This window comes from Drosophila yakuba, chromosome X (genome assembly GCF_016746365.2).
Source record: "Drosophila yakuba strain Tai18E2 chromosome X, Prin_Dyak_Tai18E2_2.1, whole genome shotgun sequence".
NCBI lineage: Eukaryota > Metazoa > Arthropoda > Insecta > Diptera > Drosophilidae > Drosophila > Drosophila yakuba.
In genome coordinates, this window is record NC_052526.2 from 12,966,969 (window position 1) to 12,987,709 (window position 20,741).

The 20,741-nt window shown below is 41.3% G+C and overlaps 1 protein-coding gene across 2 annotated transcripts; it reads right to left on the bottom strand.

Moving 5' to 3' along the window:
* Window positions 1–19: 19 nt before the first annotated feature.
* LOC6525268 (zinc finger CCCH domain-containing protein 13) lies at window positions 20–20,478 on the bottom strand. 2 transcript variants are annotated; one of them, XM_039377507.1, is made up of 5 exons: window positions 20,404–20,478; window positions 5,062–5,374; window positions 4,603–4,829; window positions 2,880–3,583; window positions 20–2,811 (listed from the first exon to the last, which is right to left on the bottom strand). In XM_039377507.1, exons 2-5 carry the CDS (start codon window positions 5,254–5,256, stop codon window positions 896–898), a joined length of 3,042 nt encoding a protein of 1,013 aa, XP_039233441.1. In that variant the 5' UTR covers window positions 5,257–5,374; window positions 20,404–20,478; the 3' UTR covers window positions 20–895. The 2 variants fall into 2 exon arrangements, with proteins under 2 accessions (XP_039233441.1, XP_002101104.1); XM_002101068.4 differs by lacking the exon at window positions 20,404–20,478 and adding an exon at window positions 8,727–8,865.
* Window positions 20,479–20,741: the final 263 nt, after the last annotated feature.

Genomic DNA, 20,741 nt, shown 5'->3' on the forward strand with positions numbered 1-20,741 from the left:
GAAATAAAAAGATGAGGTATATTTTTACTAGCGCTTTATTAATGCAAATATCAAGTTGATAACAATAGATACATCAGCTATGCATATGTTTTATGTTTTATATTGTATATATTTATCTATATTATATGCTTACAGATATCAGATATCATGACATATGTGGACTGTATAGCAAAAAAAAAAGGTGAATAACCAACCAACCGCGCAACTTAAGGTATCAAAAAAACAAAAAAAAAATGGTAAGAAATCCAAAGCGATTCTTGTTTCGTTGGCTTTTAGATAACATTAGATACATATACATATAATCGTAGGCTAAATCAGTATTATGCATATAATAAAAACACGATTTCTCTCTCTGAAGGCACATAATTACAGGGGCTGGCGCCTTTCTGTTCAATCCGATCTCGGATCCCCAACGGCCCCCATTTTAGGCGCGTTTTGATGTCGGGGCAGGAATGAATGGATATATAGTTCTATATATCTGCCGCGTGTATCTCGATTGAGAGGGCAAACTTTGCTATAGCAAAGTGCTGACAATGAAAACTCGTTCGATCGTTTTGGAGTCGTCATAAGCAGTAGCCACTGTTGTTTCTTCTTAGACTAAACGTTTACATGGATATTTGTTTTATTTTTTTGTGTTATTTGAGTGCCGCTGATATCTCTGTATATACTTTTGTAGATCTCAAAATGAAATGCACTTTTGGGAAATTATTTAGGGATTCCTAAAAAAATATGTATAATTTTGTAAAGATTTCGTAAAATCCATGAAGACTTTAGCGACACCCACATATTTCCCCCCCTTCGATTAGTTTCGACTTCGTTGCACGGTTTTCACTTTTGGTCAGGGGTGCTCCTATTCCAAGAGCAAGAACCACTTAATGGCTAGGTCCGATCCTTCTCAATACGGATTCACTGCAGCCAGACCAACTCTTCCGCCGGTTCTGGCGAAAACGGGCTCCGCATAGCTGTGCCTGTAGCCCTTGGGCATTTGGGTCAGTGGCTTGCCCGAATTTCCACCGGAAGAAGCACCACCTCCTCCGGCGCCACCTCCGCCGCCACCACCACCACCTCCTCCTATCTCTCCAGATCTGCTGGGCGTGGCGGCGGGTGAGGGATATCGCTCCATGTGGCCACGACCCGAACCCGTCGTCGATGGATTCTTGGTTTCCACACTCTGCAGGAACTCCCGGGAGTGGGCGCGTACTCCGGGTCTTTCCCTCTCTCTCTCCCGCTCGTGACGGTAGGGATCCCGCGACTGGTCCCGGTTGTAGTCCCGATCTCTATCGCGCTCTCTGTCCCGCACAGTGCGCTCCAAGTGCCTGGGTGGCTCCGGTTCCCATTCGCCGCGGGATCTGGCGCGGGATCGGTTTAGGTCACGTGAATTGGACTTTTCGCTGACCACCGGCGGTTCCTCCTCCTCGCTCCACTGCTCGTAGGTGTTGGGTGGCTCGACGGAGCCGCGACGACGGCGGGATGACGACCGATACGGATCCCGGTGCGGTGTGTCGCGCTCATCCACGTCCGGATAGCGATTTACCGCCGGACGCTGTTCCATGGCCCGGAACTTGTCCTTGGCATCGTGGAAGCGATCGCGCTGGGAACCCTGCGTGACCGGTGGCTCCCTGAAGTCACGGTCACGGTCACGATCTCGCTCTCGCTCCCTCTCTCTGGTCTTGGGAGCACCTTCTCCGTAACGCATGCCCGTGGACTTCATCATCTTCTCCATGCTCTGTATGTAGGGCAGGCTCTCGGCCTCCCGGTAGGGATTGCGATCCCGGGAGTGCTCCCTCTCGCGTTCATGATCCCGTCGCCGCTCACGGTCAGCATCCCTGGGATGATCCCTTGTATGATCCCTGGGATGATCCCTATCACCCCGATCCCTGTCATGTCGACGTTCCGTGGTCCTTTGACCCAGATCCGTGCCCCTGTGCACGGCGGCGTATTTGTTGTGACCGGCTGAGCCACCCGTGGATGTGGGTACTCCGCCGGTGGGATGTTCGAAGGGCAGATGCTCCGTTGTGGACTCCACATAGCGCTGGCGATAGCGCTGATCCTCGCCAACGCCGTAATTCTTGAGCAACTGCTGCTTCTTGCTGGTGTACTCCATGAACTTTTGCTTGTCGGTGAGGTTCTCCTTGCGCTGATGGTGATGCACTGGCGGCCCCTGCAACTGCTGCTGCTGGTGGTGCAGTGGCAGTGGCAGTGACTCACTGCCCGGATCCGAGTCCTCGAAATCATCGTGGTTATCCTCGAGACGAGAGCGTGGCTTCCGATCGCGTGGCTCGTGTGCCAACTTCTTGTTCAGCAGCCGATTGATCTCGTTGTATTTATCCGTGTCCCGCAATTTGGCCGGCTGATGATTGCCGGAAGATTGCTGCTGCTCCTGCTGCATCACCCGATTGAACTTGGCATCGTAGTCGGCCGGACGCATAATGATCGGCTTGATCTCATCCTCGCGACTCCACGACTTGTTCGAAATGGATGCTGGCGTCTTGGTCCGCTCACGATCGCGTTCTCGATCCCGTTCTCGCTCCCGCTCCCGCTCCCTATTCCTCTCAAGCTCTCGATCTCGATCTCGCTCCCGTTCGCGCTCTCTGTTCCTCTCAAGCTCTCGCTCTCGCTCCCGCTCCCGCTCCAGTTCCCTTTCGCTGGGACGCGGCTGATACGGCTTGGCTGGCAGATCCCGGAGATAGCTATCCTCCGGCGGCTGGACGGCGCTCTTCCGCTTCAGTTGCGCGTGATGGGGCAACGCGATTTGTGACGGCTTCAGCGCAATCACCGAGTTGTCCGCCTCGTTCGACCAGTGCTCGTCATCTGCAAATGGTTTACATTCGAAATTCCATATAATACTAACGTTTATAGCGCATGCAGTAACCACTTACCACTGGAACTGTTGAGCTCCTGTCGCTCGGGACTTGGTGCCAGATCGGAACCGATGCCCGAGGATCCGCGCGAGGAAACCTGCTTGCCATTGGCGTTGGTCGCCGTTCCGCCCGCCACATTGGCCACGCCCGGTACCTGACCCTTCGGCGAACCGCCCACAATGAGAGCGTTCCGACAGCGCCGCAGCTCGATGGCCGTGAGGTTGCCCTTGGATCGGTGCACCGTATCGTAATCCCTGGGGGGCAGCAGCAATGGCGGCCCATTCCCATTCAACTTGGCCCTCAGTTCGGCGGCCAGGGAATCGAAGAGGTCGCTATTCTGCTGCGGCGTCAGCGGCGGATGATGCAGCGGATGTGGCGGATGATGTGGATGGGCATGCGGATGGGACTTGGAGTTGCCGTGCGGCGGCGAGCGGGAAACGGGCGATGAGCCACCCGCAACCAGGCCGTGCTCCTCGCTGCACTCCGATTCCCGGGTGCTGTTGCCCGTATCGCTGCCCAGCGAGCTGCTGAATCTCTTCGGGGAGGAGGTCTCGTGACGACGACCCTCACGATAGCCGCCCGATGTTTGTGACTGCAGTTGGTGGTGGTGGTGGTGGTGCTGTGAGCCAGGTCCTGCTCCGCCGGAGGACGAGGACTTGCCATTCGATTCGTGGCGCTTCTCGTTGCTGCCGTTCATGGGAATCGGCGGCAGGATGCCCAATCTAAAAAGGTAATTTCTAGTTAGTATTTGGGATGTAAAAAGAATAATTAATAGGGATATAACAAGCGCATATGCACAACCGTTAGCTACCAGAATTTGCAGAATTTTCTCCACTTTGCCAGGCAGCTTTTCCACCTTTATCGATGGTGACGGCGGCACTTTTCAAAGCAGAATTTCCGCGAAGCCAGCGAGTGAGCTTCTAGAGGCATTTAAGATATTTAAACTCATGGATGTGCATGTGCTCTTCGTTGTTGAAGTGGATGTGGATGAGGATGTGGATGTGGATGTGGATGTGGATGTGGGTGCAGCGTGGGCGATGGCGAATCGCTGGGCTGTCTTGGTGGGAATGCGGCAGTCGGTGAAGATTGCCAATGCAATTACTTTGGGAACTGGGACCACGCTGGGAGTCCACAAGCCCCCCCACTATCATCATCATCATCATCATCATCTGCATCATCTGCATCCACATCCACATCCCCAGCAGGGCGATTATCGCGATCGCTCGTCATGTGTTTGGGTGAGTGTGTCTAATGGAGTGACTAAGTGGCCCGGCTGCCACTGCTTCTGCTTCCTGCTCGCTGCCAAAGTTGGCGGCACAATTAATTAAACGTTGCATAACAAAACTCCCCCAGCAGTCGCAAAAAAAAATTAAAAAAAAAATAAGAAGAAAAAACTAGAAAAACGAATGCTGCAAATGCCCAATTAACATTATAATGTGCAACTGTGCTTTAAAGTTATAGAGCTGTTTTCCTGATGACCATTTGGGATTTTTTTTGTACTAAAACAAGTGAAGCAGTTAAAAAATATATTTTTCAATTATATGAAATGTATAATATCTGCAATTAATGAGCAACTATTATTATTCCTAGCAAAGTTGTTTTCTGTCCTATTTTTTAATGGATTTTATCCTAACAGCTTGAGGAAGGCTGACTCTCCCTGCTTTTCTTAAAAAGCACCAAATCCCATTTAACAAGCAGCAAATCCCATTTAAAAAAAAAGGTAATTAAAGTTATGGCCCACCTGGTCTCCAGCTCCTCGAAACGCTTCTGGTTGTCGGGCCGGTTGATGAGGATCTGCAGCTGGAGATGCAGTGCCTCCGCCGTCGTCTCCGAGTCGCAGCGGTAGGCATGGACGTGGAGCGGGCACTTGGTGGCCGGATTGTACAGCAGCAGGACGCAGGCGACGATGTCGTCCGTCTGCACGGAGCTGGTTATGGCACTGTGTGGAATCAGATGCTTCGAGGCTCCCTGCGGATGGTTGATCGAGAACAGTAATTAGATTGGGTGCGTTGCACAGCAGGGATTCTGTTAACTAAAAACCCGACCAAGTCTAAAGTTCCAAATGCCTGCAGTTAACATGCAACATTTTTGACTCATTGGATTTTGAGAACAGAAAAGAATTTTCTAACAAGAACTGTTGAAATAGTTTTTCCATTTAATGACAGTACTTTCTAACCCTCTTTTTTTTTCTCCCACTTACCTGGACGATTTTGATGCCCTTGTGGGAGACCTGGAGCGTGACCTTGAGCGGCTCCTGGCCGCGCGACCTGTCCACCAAATAGGGCAGCACCGAGTTGATGACGCGGGCCCCACGCAGCCCCTTCGCCTCCTCGGCGCCCAGGAACCACACATAGTAGGAGGCCTTCTGCACGTCGCGACGCAGGCGCAGCGCCATCTTCAGGACGGAATGTGCAACTCAGGCACACTCTAAGAAAATGTTGCAACTATTCAAAAGACGTTTGGTTATGGTCGACGGTTGGTTGGGTGTAAATGCAAACTGGCATTTAGATAATCTGAAATAAGGTAACTTTTATTTATTGCATGTTTAACATAATACAATGTATATTTAATAATACTTAATGTACAACTACGCCTGTAAAAAGCCTATATATATAAATTCCATTTATTCCATATAAAGAACGCATTGACAAGTTATGAATATTGACAAGTTCTCTGTATAATTAAAAACGAAGTCAAGGTGATAAAACATGAACGACAAAGACAAATCACTTATTGAAATCGCCATATTTGCATACGCTTGAAAATCGAATTAGACGCTTTTAGTAATCGAACCCGAATGGCAATAAAAATCTGTAATTTGAAAACGGGTTTGTCTGAAATATTTGTCGTGCTGGAATTCCTAATGGATGATTACACAAAGCGATTTAAAAAATACTGGCCATTTACTACAAATACCATATTTTTGAAAAATGTTGCTATTATGATAACTGTGACAAATTCTAAATATACTAAAGTAGAACAGGTTTTCGCCAATAAACGAAAAGACGACACAAAACCATTGGATTCGTCAACCTGACTAACAGAAGCCATCCGTTAACTTCCTCCAAAGAAGCATCCCAAATCGGAAAACAGAATGTTACCGAAAAACATAATCCGAATGGGGAAAAAGTATATAGCATATAGTATCTCGACAATCGCCTATGATTAATGACACCACAAATCAGATCTTAATGGCAAAGAGGAAACTATGCGAATGGGGGATTTCAATTTGATCGAGAAAAAGCAGCGAACACAAAAACACACTGGAATGCAAATCGCATTTGTGGAGGCAACTGTTTTTCGATAGAAGTGGAGGCTAACGGCAAGCCAGATGGATTCAAATGCAATCTCGTCATGTGTCATAATTCTGTGAAATCAAGAAAACCAGAAAGTCATCCGTGGAGGAACATCAAAACTGGGGCCAAAAAAAGCAAAAAACACCGACCAAAATCGAACCGGCCATACGAGCAAACGGTATTAACCCGTCACACAGGTGTTGGATGCCACTCAAATGCACTGGAAAAAATATTGCTCTTATTTTAACAAAAATAGTTGCCAGTTACGCAGTTGAATGGGTACATTTAAATGTATTTTTACTGGAATATATCAATCGATTCCTATAAGATGGTAACTTATACTTTTAGATACTTTTTTCACTATCTACTGCTGCTGTTTTCAATGTACCATTGCAGTTATTTTCTCAGTGCATCGCACTGTGTACGAGATTCTTCCCAAATAACGTTTATAATCGATGATTATGTGGGACTTGTTGTTCCCCACCGCGTAGGCCAAAAGAATCTTGTTTTTTCAGTTATGCATTCAGCTCAATAACAAGGCGAATAAAAACCGCAGAGAAGGAGATTCTTTATTGTGAGCTTAACAAATTTACATACGCCACCAAAGTCGCTGAGAAAAAACGTTTATACATATATTTTGATATATATATATAACTGAAAAACGATATTGTTTGCCCCAAAATGGATCTAAATATATTAAATTTTCGATACTGCATTATAATGTCACAAATAACGAAACGAACCTGACTGAATGTGAAAAGCACACCTGGTACCTGGTGGTTGAGATTGTGATTGAAATGGCAAAAGGTCTAGAAATAAATTTGGCAGTACGTGATTTTTGGCAACTTTGCATTTACGGAGTTAAAATGTGAGATATTGAATTTGAAGACAACATTGTTTGTGAAATGTCTTAGTGTTGCCAATTGCAAATTGTCATTGTGGAAGTAAACAATTTTCAATTCGTTTCGATTGGCAATATTTTCGAGTATGTTTCAGGAAGTATAGCTATTAAGTCATAGCAAAAATGTGGCTTTGTGCAATCCAACTACGTATTTTTGTGGTCAAAACTTGTTTCAAAAGATTGTTTTATTGTGGGAACTTTGATTGATGGCCCATTGAGCTAAAGTCACCTTTGTTTTGGTACTCACATAAACCTGAAGCCCCTGATTTTCAGGTGGATATCATATAACTATAAGCGCAAACAATATATAATCTATTTATTGAATTGAAAAACTGATGTTTAGTTATTTGGGACCTCCCTGCAGAAGATATCAGTTCTAAACTTAGCTAAATATTCAGTAAACAAGTTCGAAGCTAGCAACTCCCCAGAGCCAAAAAAAATCTACATTTTATGCGAATGTGATGAAAGAGCCACGTTCGTACAGCAGTTAAAGATATTAGCATAAACAATCCGTTTGCTGATCAGCCAAGCAGCAAATAAACAATTTGCAAAGAGATCTTTTGTTATGCCGGATTGTGTCTGTCTGAGGGTCTGTATATAAGCTATATCTATATATCTATATATCTATCTGTAGAGCAATCTGCAGAATCGTCTGTTTGTAATAACACGAGTTTCATGTCTTGCCGCATTGTGTTTTATTTTCATAGCTGAGCTTAACTACGATTCAGAATTTGTATACATTTCACTGATAAATGTAACTTTTATATATAAGAAAAATTCATAAAAAGTTTACTTTCTATATTCGTATTTGTAAGTTCGATATCTTATAATTCGCAGTTCTATAAGTCCTAATTTCCATTTAAAGGTATTATATGATTTAGATATTTTTGCATGCTTAACAGAAAACTTGTTAATATTATAACATATATATCTTAACAGATGGGCGTGTTTAATATTTAATACAGTCCAGTTGTTAGTTTTAGAAGCAAGATAGGTGTATCTTGTATTTGAAGAGTTCATCCAAGAGTATCTTATAGAACCATTTTGTGTCTGTGCATGCAAATCAAGAGTTCTTTGGGCGTTAGTTGCGGATTCTTTTTGTATGGCCCGCAACTGTCTATTGTTGCTGGCCTTTTTTTGTTAGCCATTTATTGGATTCGCATTGCCATTTTTGTTGTTTGGCGTGGTTCAGTTTATTTCTTCTGGCTAATAAATGGGTTAAGCGCATTTTCTGCCGTCTTTCCGATGGGAATTGGTAACACAGTCGTGTGCACACTTAGAGATACACCGAGATACACTGAGGTACACTGAGATACACCGATACACAGATACACTTTGGCACTTGCACTATTTGTTTGCTCGTTTGTTTTGTTATGTTTTGTTTGGATTGTTGTTGTTGTTTTTCGTTTGGTATTTATTCTTTCTACGCCTTTGCTCCATTTCCGAGCTGAACTCGATCAATGAACCGTTTAAAGCTCTCTCACAGATACGCACACACACACACACACACACACTTGCGCCGAAGTGGAGCGTTTAAATTTCTAAAAAACTTATTTGATTAACGGTAATGGCCGAGAGAGTCTTCTTTCTCTTCGCACGCACACATCACACCATGCACACACACACACACACACTAGCATACACACACACACACACACCAGTACACACCTCAGTATCTATGAGTGGTGGTGGTTGGGGAGGTACAAAAAAAAGTTAACAAAAAGAGTTCGCTTCACTCGCGCCCAGTTCTGAATTCAACCGCGAACAGACGTCTCAACGCTTCGACCGCCAGCAATCGACTGACTTGGCTGACTGCCTCGAAAACCGCTCGCAGCCCACAGCTCTCGACCGAGCCGTTACCCCCCTAGCCCCCGTGGCCCCCGCAGACCCCCTCCCCCAGCCGATCCCGCCAGACCCCCCGTGCACTGCGAGAAATAAGCCCTGAGTAGTGTTGCAGAACTAACACTCTGACTTACTTGGCAGTATGTAAGTTTCAGTAAGTTTTAGTAACTTCAATTTTGCATTTCCTTTTTTTTGATGCAACAGTAAAAAATGACCGCTAAGTTAAAATTTATAATATATATACCTTATTGAAATATAAATGTTATTTGAAAAAGAAATATATAATATTTAAAACTTATTCAAAGATAAATGTTATTTAAAAAGGAAATAAATTATATACATGTATACCTAATTCAAAGTTAAATGTTATTTATATAAGAAATAAATAATATATACCTCATTTGAATATAAATGATATTTAAAAAAAATAATAAATGATTCATCTATCATATATACCTCATTCTAATATAAATGTTGCTTAAAAAAGAAGTTGTGAAATGGAATCAGCACACATTAAAACGCAGAATTCAATTAGCTAAGAAATGACTTATTGACATTTTTCCTCTTCTAATGCTCTAACTAGTTTCTTTTCCAGTGTAGATCGCACCAACGGAGCCGAGGCCGAACTTGTTTTTTGGCTTAGGCCGCAAAGAAAGTCAAGTAGTAGTACCCACTGCTATATATCGCACCTTGGGCCAGGTGATCGTGAGGTATTCTCATTTCAGGTGAAATTCAGTGAGATGCATTTAAGTGAGCTGCATTGCAAATTAAAGTGAATAGAAAAGATAGGTTCAGCATAATTGTAAAACTATGCACAATTTCTAACTCTTTATGTGGAATTTTTTTTATTTTTTTAAATTCACATCAGATTTGAGATTCGAGTGCTGATCGCTGATGATTGGTACCACTGTGCGCTTGTCTTGACTGCGGAGTCTTGTGCTGGAATGTGTTGAAATTAAAAGTTGTTGGGTTTTTGGGCGCAGCAGCGTCAACTTCGCGGCCCTGGCCAAAGTGTTGTTGTTGTTGTTGTTGTGGTTGCTGTTCTTGTTGTTGTTGTTGTGGGCAACTTCTTTTTGTTTTTGGCTCAGACAGGTGTACAGACGCTATTGTTGTTGCCACTGGTGGCTGGCGGTGGTTGTGGTGCTATTGATATAGCATTGAGTACTTTTTGAAAAGCCGTCGTGCATTCTACAAGTTTTCCAGCCACCACTACTTGGCCAACTTTGATTGTGGTTGCAAAAAAATAGAAAAAGAAAACAACAAAATACAATACAAGAAGAAAAAAAACTAAGAAATAAAGTAGGAAAAGACTCGACAGAAAATGAAAAACTTGGCATTTAACTTGGGCTTTTGGCCCGGCCAGTGAAATCCGCGTTTTCAAAACGGAAATGCTCAAATTTAGCCAAGGTGTCGATTTGGTTTTTGGCCCAGTTCTCGAATCTTGTTTTCGAATATTTCCTCTGCGCCGAGATATTGAGTTTGATGGATGGATGTATTGACAATGTGAACTCAGCTCAGCTTGATGGCAATGCGGCGGCTCAATTCGATTCATGTTCTAATCTGATGAATTGCGATAGATATCCAAGCGAATTTATGAAGGCTAAGTTTATGTGGTATTTTTTAATTTAACAAAATTTATATTTTATCTGCAATAAATGCGCTGTGTGCCTGTCTAAATAATCAATACCGTGAAAATCTTAATCTTGATCGAGTAATGACTTCATTTGCGGCTAAACTCCTCCGTTATAATTTCCCATTTTCAAATTAACCCTCATATCTGCTTATCTCCATTCGTAGATTTTCCATTACTTTAACAAAATGAACTTATAACAAGGTGTGGTGCGTTTTGTTGCCTTCTAAACCACCGAAAGCCATCAGTGTTTCCTCAATTATCCAAAGAAATTGCTCCATAAAAATGATTGCAATGCATTTTGGGCAAACAATGCTTTCGGCCACATTCACAGAATGATGAGGCACAATTTATTGGACGCTCAAAAGCGACCTTTTTCATATCGTTAGCACTTGGCTGAGGTGATTTTTTAGTTTTTATTCGAATATATTGGCATTGCTGAGGGTGAGATAAAAATTAAGTAAATGCCAATGCGAACTCGTGACAAAATTCATCAGTTTACATGCCAGCTCTTCGCACATTGTAAAAGCACCAAAAGTAAAAAGTATAAAAAAAAAGCAAACACTATGATAACAATTTAATGACCTTGTACGCTGGCATTTTTGAGGGGCCCATAAATGCATTTTCGGCACGTTTTTCAGCCTGAGATTTCACCAGCCATTCAGTTGTTTTGTTTGGCTTTTGCCTCCTTTTTTTTTTGTTTTTTGACAAATCCCTGCTAACCTGCTGACATGAAATGGGAAGAGAGAAAAAGGCATCAAAAAAAAACAATTGCCAAATGGAATTTCACTTTTCTTCGACGTTGGAAAACTAAAAACAAAAAATTACACATGATCCGAGACATGATAATTTGCAATTAAATTCCGCTGGCAGCCGAACTGGTTGCTCAAATATTTGTTCCCATGCTCTGTACATATACATATATGTATATGTATTTTTTGGGAGAAATCCACAGATAAATGCGAATATGGCCAAGGCCAAGGAAGAAGCCCAACTCAATGTCCGTTGTCCGTTGTCCGATGTCCGATGTCCAGTTCACCTGCCAGCCACGCCCCGAGCTCTACTAGCTGATTTGTGTGGCGGGCAGTGGCTTTCTTTTGGGTGCGACGACACAACGGGTTGTGTGCTGGTTAAGCGCTTTTAATTGAATCGCAATGAGGCGGACGAGAAGTGCAGAGGCGAAATGTATGCGACGTGCACTGAAAGAAATTGCCATTCAAAACGATCATGCCTCTGATCTATTCGGTGAAAAAGCAAGGAATCTCTTACATTACTTCATATGATATATGATGGTTATAATCTATGATAATTACATATCAAGGAATCTCTTACATTACTTCATATGATATATGATGGTTTTAATCTATGATAATTACATATCAAAGATGTCTATGAAAACTGTACCAGCTGGCCATTTCTCACAGTGCACCTGTAGGCAGTGCCGTGTAAAGTGTCCGAGAGTCGAGAAACGCGTTAAACCGCTTTTGATTTTTATATGTGCCCGGTAAAAGTGGGTAATCATCATTAGCGGAGGCAAAACCAATCACTATGCCATCTCTCCGCCGAGAAGCCCCCATCCCCATACCCATCTCCATCTCCATCCCCACAACCCCATCGAGATCCCCATACCATCCCGATACCATCCACCTGCAGATTAGGCCTCGGTGAGAGTGCGACACAGAGTCTGTGGAAATGGAAATGAAAATGGAAAGATACAAATTAAAACATTGCCAGCCATGTGGCCATACTATACGACCCACTCGATTGGATTGCTTACATTTTGGAGAGCAGTGAAATTCACCTGGCTGCTGGTAAGCTGCTAAGCTTCTAAGCCGAGCTCTGAATTTGTCACCGAAACTTTCAATTACCGATCGGAAAGTGAATTTCTCCCAGATTTGCTTTTTATTTGTAGTTTATCTGCAGCACCTTAAATCAAAATGTATCTCGTGTCGCAAACTCAATTACTGGATTTCTTGAAGTGATTTTCTCCCAATAAATTTCACTTGTTTGGTTGGCAAAGAGTGTGGCACTTTGGTAAAATTTTAAGAGCTTTTAAAATGTTTTAAGAAAATGAATCCTTATTATAGCATAGCTTTGTATTATTTCTTATTATTTTTTTATTTATATATTTTTATTTAAATCAAAGGTCAAAACTAGTCTACCTTTTTTTCGCCAATAGGATTTTTTCAAATTTTATTTCTGCGATAAAAAAACGATTATTTCTGTGCGCCTTTTTCCAAATTTCGCCACGTAAATGCCCCCGATGGTTATCCTACTTGGCTGACGGCTTCTCGAGCAACTTGGCAACACTTTTGCCCACTTTTGCCACAACAAGTGAAACTCAACTCTAACTTGAAGCTCCTCGAAGCGCCAATTCCGAATCTTTGGCTCCAAAGTGGAACCGCTCTCTTGTCATCATCCGCCCCCCTCACCCTCAAAAAATCCCCAGACGAGACGAGAGCCGACAAAAGAAATTTGATCTATTTCACGTGATTAGCGCAATATAAATTGCTTTCGAGGCTGCAGCAGCTTTAGAGGCTGGAGAAGACAGTGGAGAGAAGACAGTGGAGAGATGACGACGGAGATTTGCTGGCGGCATCCATCGATTGAAGATTGGGTGAAAACGTATTTCTGGGTGTGCCGTAGAACATCAAGCCGCTCATAAAATAGCTGCCAAACCAACAAAAAATTAAAATCGAAATCAAAGCAAAAGTCGAAGGCGTGCCAACGGCTCCCTGGACATGGAGATGAATCAAGTGATTGAAATGACTACGAAATTAATTTGAGGTGTTTGAGTCGTATAGAAGACGAATGAATCACTATGAATGAAATTGAATTGATCGTGGAGAAAATGAGAAATGCAGAAATGGAAAAGGTAAAGATTTCTGCGAAATTTCACATAAATATGTAATGGTTAATTACTAGAAATAATAAAGCATTGAAATTGGCCACAAACATTGATGTAATATTATTGATTATCAATACTTAAATACATTTTGTACCAGTATTTTGTAGTAGACCTTTTTGAAGTAACTGATTAATTGTCCGATAAAGCGAAACATCGCTATCTTGACCAACTGCTTAGATTTCCTCACATGCGGGTTGGCACCGATAGGGGGCGCTTTACATAAGCAATAGCCCAAGAAATAAGAGCCCCAAAAAGCCAAAAACCCAATTTCAGTGCCAGTTCCCAATCCCACTATCCCACTATCATACAATCAATTTGGACAATCTTTACGCGGTGTTAACGCTTCGTAACTTTGCAATTACAATCCAAGAGAAGTTGGGGGCTTTCGATGCGGGCACCTGTAGTTTAACTGCTCTCCACATAACCGAAATTAAATGATATAATTACTCTCGCACTCGTACTGTTCCAACGACCGCTATCCAATTTTATTTGAGTTCCCCCAGCCAGCCACAGTTTATTTATTCTGTCTTGCTTCAAGAACTTTTTCGGACGCGTGTCTTTATTTTTATTTTCTTGAATTTTATCCCTTTTTTTTGTTGTTCGTTAAGTTCGTTCTCTTTTGGCTGGTGGAACACCCATTAATTGTGGCTTGAGTGAACTCTTTGGGTGCGAGCCAATTCTAGGAAATCCCACATCATTTTGGGCACAAGCCAAGCTTAATAAAGAAAAAGTTGCATGGAAATGAATAAACTTTACAAAGATATGTATTGCTTGGCCAGAAAAATGATGGGACACTTTGGCATGATTCAGCGCCGCCCTTTCTCCCTTTCGCAAAATCCAGCATACATTTCTATTTATATTAAAAATTATGAAGTGAAAGTGCAGCGGTCAGTCACACGATCGGGCAAACAGAAGGCGAAATCAATTACTTGTCAATACGTAAATGCGAACATTTATTTGTTTATTTACCCCGCCCAGGCCAAGGCAACACTCGAACCCATCTCAGTCGGCATATTTATCGATTCATTACACATTATTTACCCAGCACTTGTGCTTGTTTTTCGTGAGTGTTCGCGGTGTCGCGGCTGCTGCATTGTATAATAAACAACAATAATAATCATAATTTCCCTCTAATGACAGTGTGTAATGTGTAAATAATTGTTGGGCAAAGCGGCCGGGTAAAATCTAATAAAACGGCATGCGCAAAACAACGATTTAGCAATGAGTAGTATGGCTGAAATTAATAAAGTTATTGTGAACAACTTAATATATTTATTTTTATATGCTAAATAAAAATAAATAAAAATTCTAAGAAAATCAATTACTGCTTCCAAAAAAGCCCCACATTTTAAATTGCTGATAAGTCCAATCAAAAACATTCCAGATTTTACAAGACCTTTCTTTTATTTTTTTTTAAAATTAAATAACTAATAGAAAAATGTGCGTCCAGATGTCCCAAAGATTGACTTGTAAATTCCTCGGCGCTCGTGCTGGCTCATCTACTATATTTAGTCGTGCATTTATCTCAATTATAATGCTTTCGCTACTCAATTCGAAATGCTAATGTCGGTGTGAGATCATTAAGAATCCCCGATAACTCACTGCCAGCCAACCCTTTTTATTTTTCTGTTGTATAGTACTACTCCAGCTTTGCAGCCGGGGACTAAAAACTTGTTTCTGCCAATCGATTTAGCTATTCCCATCGATTTGCCTCCTTCGTTCGATGTGCGCATGTGCGCCCATGTGTGTATATTACATCATGGGGCATATACTCGTATTATGCGCAAACCCACAAAGAAAAAAGAAAAACCAAACCAAACCAAACGAAACGAAACCTAATCAACATGTGAACATTGAGCCAGAGGAGGGCAGCTTTTTGCTTTTTGCTAGGGTTTGGCTTTTTTGTTTGCTTCCTGATTGCGAGTCAGCCCCTGACAGGTGCTGATTAACCAACTCTAAAACAACTCTGTTGGCGTCTGTGTTGCACTCGCCTGCATTTGGCGCAATTTAAATGCCAAAACATTTTTTATTCGCATTTTACTCGCTGCGTTTGCATCAAAGGGGCTGCATTTTGTCATTCTCTGGGTGCGTGTGCCATAAATAACTCGGCAATTGGTCCCGCTCGCGGTCTCAGCATCTCAGCATCTTAACATCTTGTGCTTATGTAAGTTTCGCCGCCGACCGAAAAAAAAAACAAAAAAAAACGAAAGACTTAAGACGCGAACTTTTTGCTTTCCTGGTTTCTTTTCTGATTTCGTGCTGATGTCTTTTTCGGAACATTGTTACTCTCTCAGTGGGCATAACACTCTTGCTTGCTGAGATTATTCTTAGACATTTGAATTATTATCTGATAAATATTTACTATCTGATATATATTTGTATGTGAAGTAAGTGATAAAATAAAAATATAAAAGTATGCTATTTGTTTACATATTCAATGGCTGCAAGAGTATGCAATTCTTCGGCTTTCTTGGGCTGCGTGTCTTCTTGTAACTGTTGTTGTGCGCTGCTTCTACCCATTTCCTATTAATTTATGTTAATTATTTTTAAAAGAAAAAGCCACACCATGCCCCCCCTGCTCCTCTGAGGGTTTTGGGTTGCTGGGTTGCTGCCTCTGCTCTTTTCCCTTTGTGTAGCTGCCTTTTTCTCAGCTGGGCACACACAAGTTCACTGACTTGTTGACAATGAATTGACAAAAGCCTGGCCCCCAGGCCCCCAGACCCCTTTTCACCCCCCCCGAATCTTCGCCCCATTTCCGAGCGCCGACAGACAGAAGATAGCGGTTGAGAAAGAGCTTTGAGATGAGGAAGCGACAGTGGGAAGAGGCCTCCACAACACCATAACTTTACAACTCCACAATGGAGATGATACCACAGAATGCCGGTGGTAAGCACATTACACATCTGCAAACACACATGGCTGCGGGGTGTGTGTGTGTGCGAGTGTGGCAAGAACACTTTGCACAGGTGAAAGAAATCGCAGCCAGAGGGTCAAGTTGGCGATGGCTTCGAATGGAAAGTTCCTTTCTCATCTTGCAACTTTTCTTGGGAACTTAATACCTAATTTCATTTCAGAACCCCTTCCTGATTGTTAATATTATTCAATTTCCGATATTGAGTTATTTCACTTAAAGTGCTCAATCGACCCTCGCACTTGTAGTCATGCCGCAAAATTAAGAAGATTTGCTGGCAGACGAACGAATCGAAAAGCATATTTTGCGTAGATTCTTTTAGCGAAAAACAGCGCCTGCGGCAGCCACAAATTAAAAGCGTGTGTTTAATTTTTTGATGCCGATAATGGTGATGATGATGATCGTGGTCATTGGTTATTGGTTATTGGTTAGATGGCTGATGTCATGGCAGGATTTTTCGAGCCGGTTTTCAATTTGCTTCTTGCCGGGTAATTAAAATTTCTTTGCGGCACTCGAATGCGGGAACCAGCACAAAATCAGCGCTGAATTGAGGTCAGCGTTTTAAAAATAAACCGACATTAAATTGTTTATATATAGAATACAATTAATTTCTTATTATTTGCGGAAAGTTTTGAACACTTCAATAATCTGTTTCGCAATTTAAATAATCACCGTCATAAAATACGTTTTTTTTTTGAATATTATTGTATTTAATTCGAATATTATTATATTTAATTCGAATATTATTATATTTAATTTGAATATTATTATATTTAATTCGAATATTATTTTATTTAATTTGAATATTATTATATTTAATTCGAATATTATTATATTTAATTCGAATATTATTATATTTAATTCGAATATTATTATATTTAATTCGAATATTATTATATTTAATTCGAATATTATTATATTTAATTCGAATATTATTATATTTAATTCGAATATTATTATATTTAATTCGAATATTATTATATTTAATTCTGCAAAATTCAAACGTTATACGAGAATTTTACAACATTGGTACTCAATAAAATATTTTATTGTTATTGAGTACGAAAATGTGGTAACATGTTGCTAAGTGTTGAAGCGTGTCTCATTACTTACTTGCACACTTTACGCCTCTTTCTCATCTGTTTTGGGCCACTTTGCCTCATTCTTTTGACCGGCAAACTGTAAAGTGCCAAAAGTCTCTGACCATTTCCGCCAAAAAGCAGAACTTTGCCACAACACCTGCGCCTAGAAGTGAGGGCGAGTGGGAGATTTATTTGCGCCCATGCTCGGCTGCCGAAATCTAAATCGTATATACACTAGTACACCTATTTTTTTCTGTGGCACTTGCCCTCAATTGAAAGGCGAGTTGAGCACTTGAAAATGACTTCATTTGCACGACTCTCCTCCGACTTGAGGCCGCAAGTCTTGGTGTTATTTCTATCTTTGTGCCTTGTTATTTTCCTTTTGTTTTGCTTATTGGCCAGCTCGCGAATCAAGGTTAATAGTTGACGTCTGTCCGCGCTTTTACCCCCTTCCCGCTCGCCATCTTAATACATACGAGTATATACATGGATAGTTTAACATATAGCATATATGTTTGAGGTGCGTGCGCCTTGCACACACCTTTCCAATCAGCCGGCCCGTCAATCAATCAGGCCACAAATTTGTTGTCATGCACGCAATTTGCATAGGCCAAGCTAACTGTAATTGTCCGCAGTAACTGACCAAGATGGCCTGAACCCAAAACCCCCCCCCCCCCTCCTTAGTTTTCAGTTTGAAGCCCCACAAAACGTGGCCCCAACTATTGGTAACGGTCACGAACCGTTTGCCTCGCCCACGGTTCAAATTTCGAGCGTCTGCAAGTTTTGGCCAGCATACCATATATACATACCATATATTGTCACTTCGACATGTTCACTTAGTTTTTAAGTCTTAAACTACTCGAAAAGACAGCTAAGGAGATTTTCAGGAAGTTATGCTATTATGCTCGAGACATAATCAGATTTGGCAGGCAATTCATTTGTAATTCGAAATGGCAAAAATATTTGCAAATGAGTTTAATACACAGTTTGCACCGTTTAATATTACAATTTCGTATGTGTATTAAAAATAAAATTGTTTCTTGTTTCTATGAGCAACTTAAATATTGTTAAAATGTAGCAAATTAATTTGGCACGTTGACATCATTATTTAATTCATTATTTCAGTCGCCTCGAAAGTTAATCAATCTCCACGGCTGCTTAAGGCCAACTTGTCTCAAATTGAAATTTATTTCATAAACATTAAGCCCGAAATGTGATTACCTTTCCGATGGCTAACCCAGCTAATGAAGCCAATTTATTAGGCAAATTAACGACAAGTGCCGCCACAGGTATACACAGTAATTCAGTTATGGCAAAAAAAAAGGTGAAACAAAAAAATAGATTAAAAAACGCGACGAGAACCCGAGTGTGATTGTGTGTCAGCCACCTTAACTTTCCTCTCATGTCTGCCCAATTATTTGTATTTCTTTTCATTCAATTGCATTTTAACCTTCAGCATTTCAGCATTTCTCAATGGAGGTGATGTTGTGCAAAATAAACCAACTGCAAATAAAAAGTGTCGGTGGCGATGGCGTTTTTGATTGACATCGGCTGCTTTGCGAAGTGAATCGCTGGCGATATTTGGTAGCCTCTGCTCCATGGGAGTTTTTGCTCGCAGTTTTTTTTTTTTTTTGTTTGTTTAGTTTTATAAATTTTATGTTGTGCAGCATCGGTGAAAGTGGTTGCCTGTCAACTTAAACATTTGAATGTTTAATTGTTAATTGCACTTCGTTTGCATTTCGCTGACACGGCTCGCTGGCTCAGCCTCTGACCTTTTTGCACAAAACGTCCTTCAGATTCAACTTCAGATTCGGTTTCAGATTCAGATGTGTGGAGAAAAGCATCAGTAAACAGGTGAGCCAGCACCACCAGCACCACCAAGTTCGCCTTTCTCCTCTCTGCGATTTTGGCCAAGTGTTCGATGGTCTTTTGTTGCCGTTTTTGGCATGATTATGCGAACATGCGAAATCGACGCGATTGTGTGACTTTCATTGATCTCCCCCCTCGCCTCGAATAGAAACCAAAGTATGTGAAAAACAAACAAACGTGCTCGTAGATAAAGAAAAACCAGATAGCCAAAAAACTAGCTAAGAAAAAGGTGACTAAACCGAATATCTATCGAGACAATTTCACTTTTCATTGTCTTGTCAACAGGGTTTCGGTTTTAGTTTCAATTTGGGTTTGGGTTAGGATTTCGCTTTGGGTCCTGAAAAAAGCGGCTGATTGGGAATTACCTGTGCCTAGGACCAACTGGCCTTTTAGGGCAATCGACTTTCCAAATCACAGCTGGATTTTAATCAGGGCCTTACAAAAGTGTGGCATAAATTCCAATAAATTGTCTTAGTGATAGATAAAAAGTGCTAAAGGCCTTTTTTAATGGGCTCAGCTTTGTTAATTTATTAGCTCGTTAATGGATTATGGGTGTATCTATGCAAACACAATCCGAAATTAAGTGATATTTCGTTTGTCGTAATAACAATCATAAACTGTATGCACCGCTTTATGATCATTGAAATGCAAAGTGCATTGTCTTTTTGCTGAAATTGTTATTATGCATTATGACTTTCCGCGGATGCACACACACATATGCCAGTTACATATGTCTTTTAGTATTCACTTAGTGGAAATTTGTGTTGTGGCTTTTTGGTTCATTAACATTTAGCTTTCTACTGGCGGCAAATTAACGTCCAAAATATTTGTACGTGATTTCGAATGCGGCCTTTTGTTCAAGAAAATTGTCTTGCTTTTGTCAAATGCATTTTGTGGGAAAGTGGACTGAAAGAAAAAAAAGAAAATATTCAAACATGACAATGCCACAATTTATGTAAAATGCATATAAATATTTGTAGTTTCTTTTGTGCTGTGACATTTAATAAATTTACGTATTTGTTGAATGAACTCTGAGTTATTTGCAGCAAAAGGAAATGAATCTGTTGCATAAGCGTTGCAAAGGAAATAAATTGAATACTTACCACCGACATGAAGAAACAAATGATTGCAACTGAAATATTTTAAATATTCAAATATTTCCACAGCTCGGATGGTATCTGCAATAAAAATTTGTAATTTGTTAATAACGCAAAGTAACAAACAAATGCCAGACAATCGCTCAAATGGCACTCCAAAAAATGTCATAACAAGCCCACAAAAAACAAATGACAGGCAAAACAAATAAAACAAAATTGCAATTGAAATGCCACAGCTAAATGGCAACGACATAGGTCTAGAAAAAACTAACAAAAAAAAAAAAAAACAGAGAAGAGAAGAGATGAATGGCTTTGCGAAGAGATACGTTGGAGTTACTCTTGTT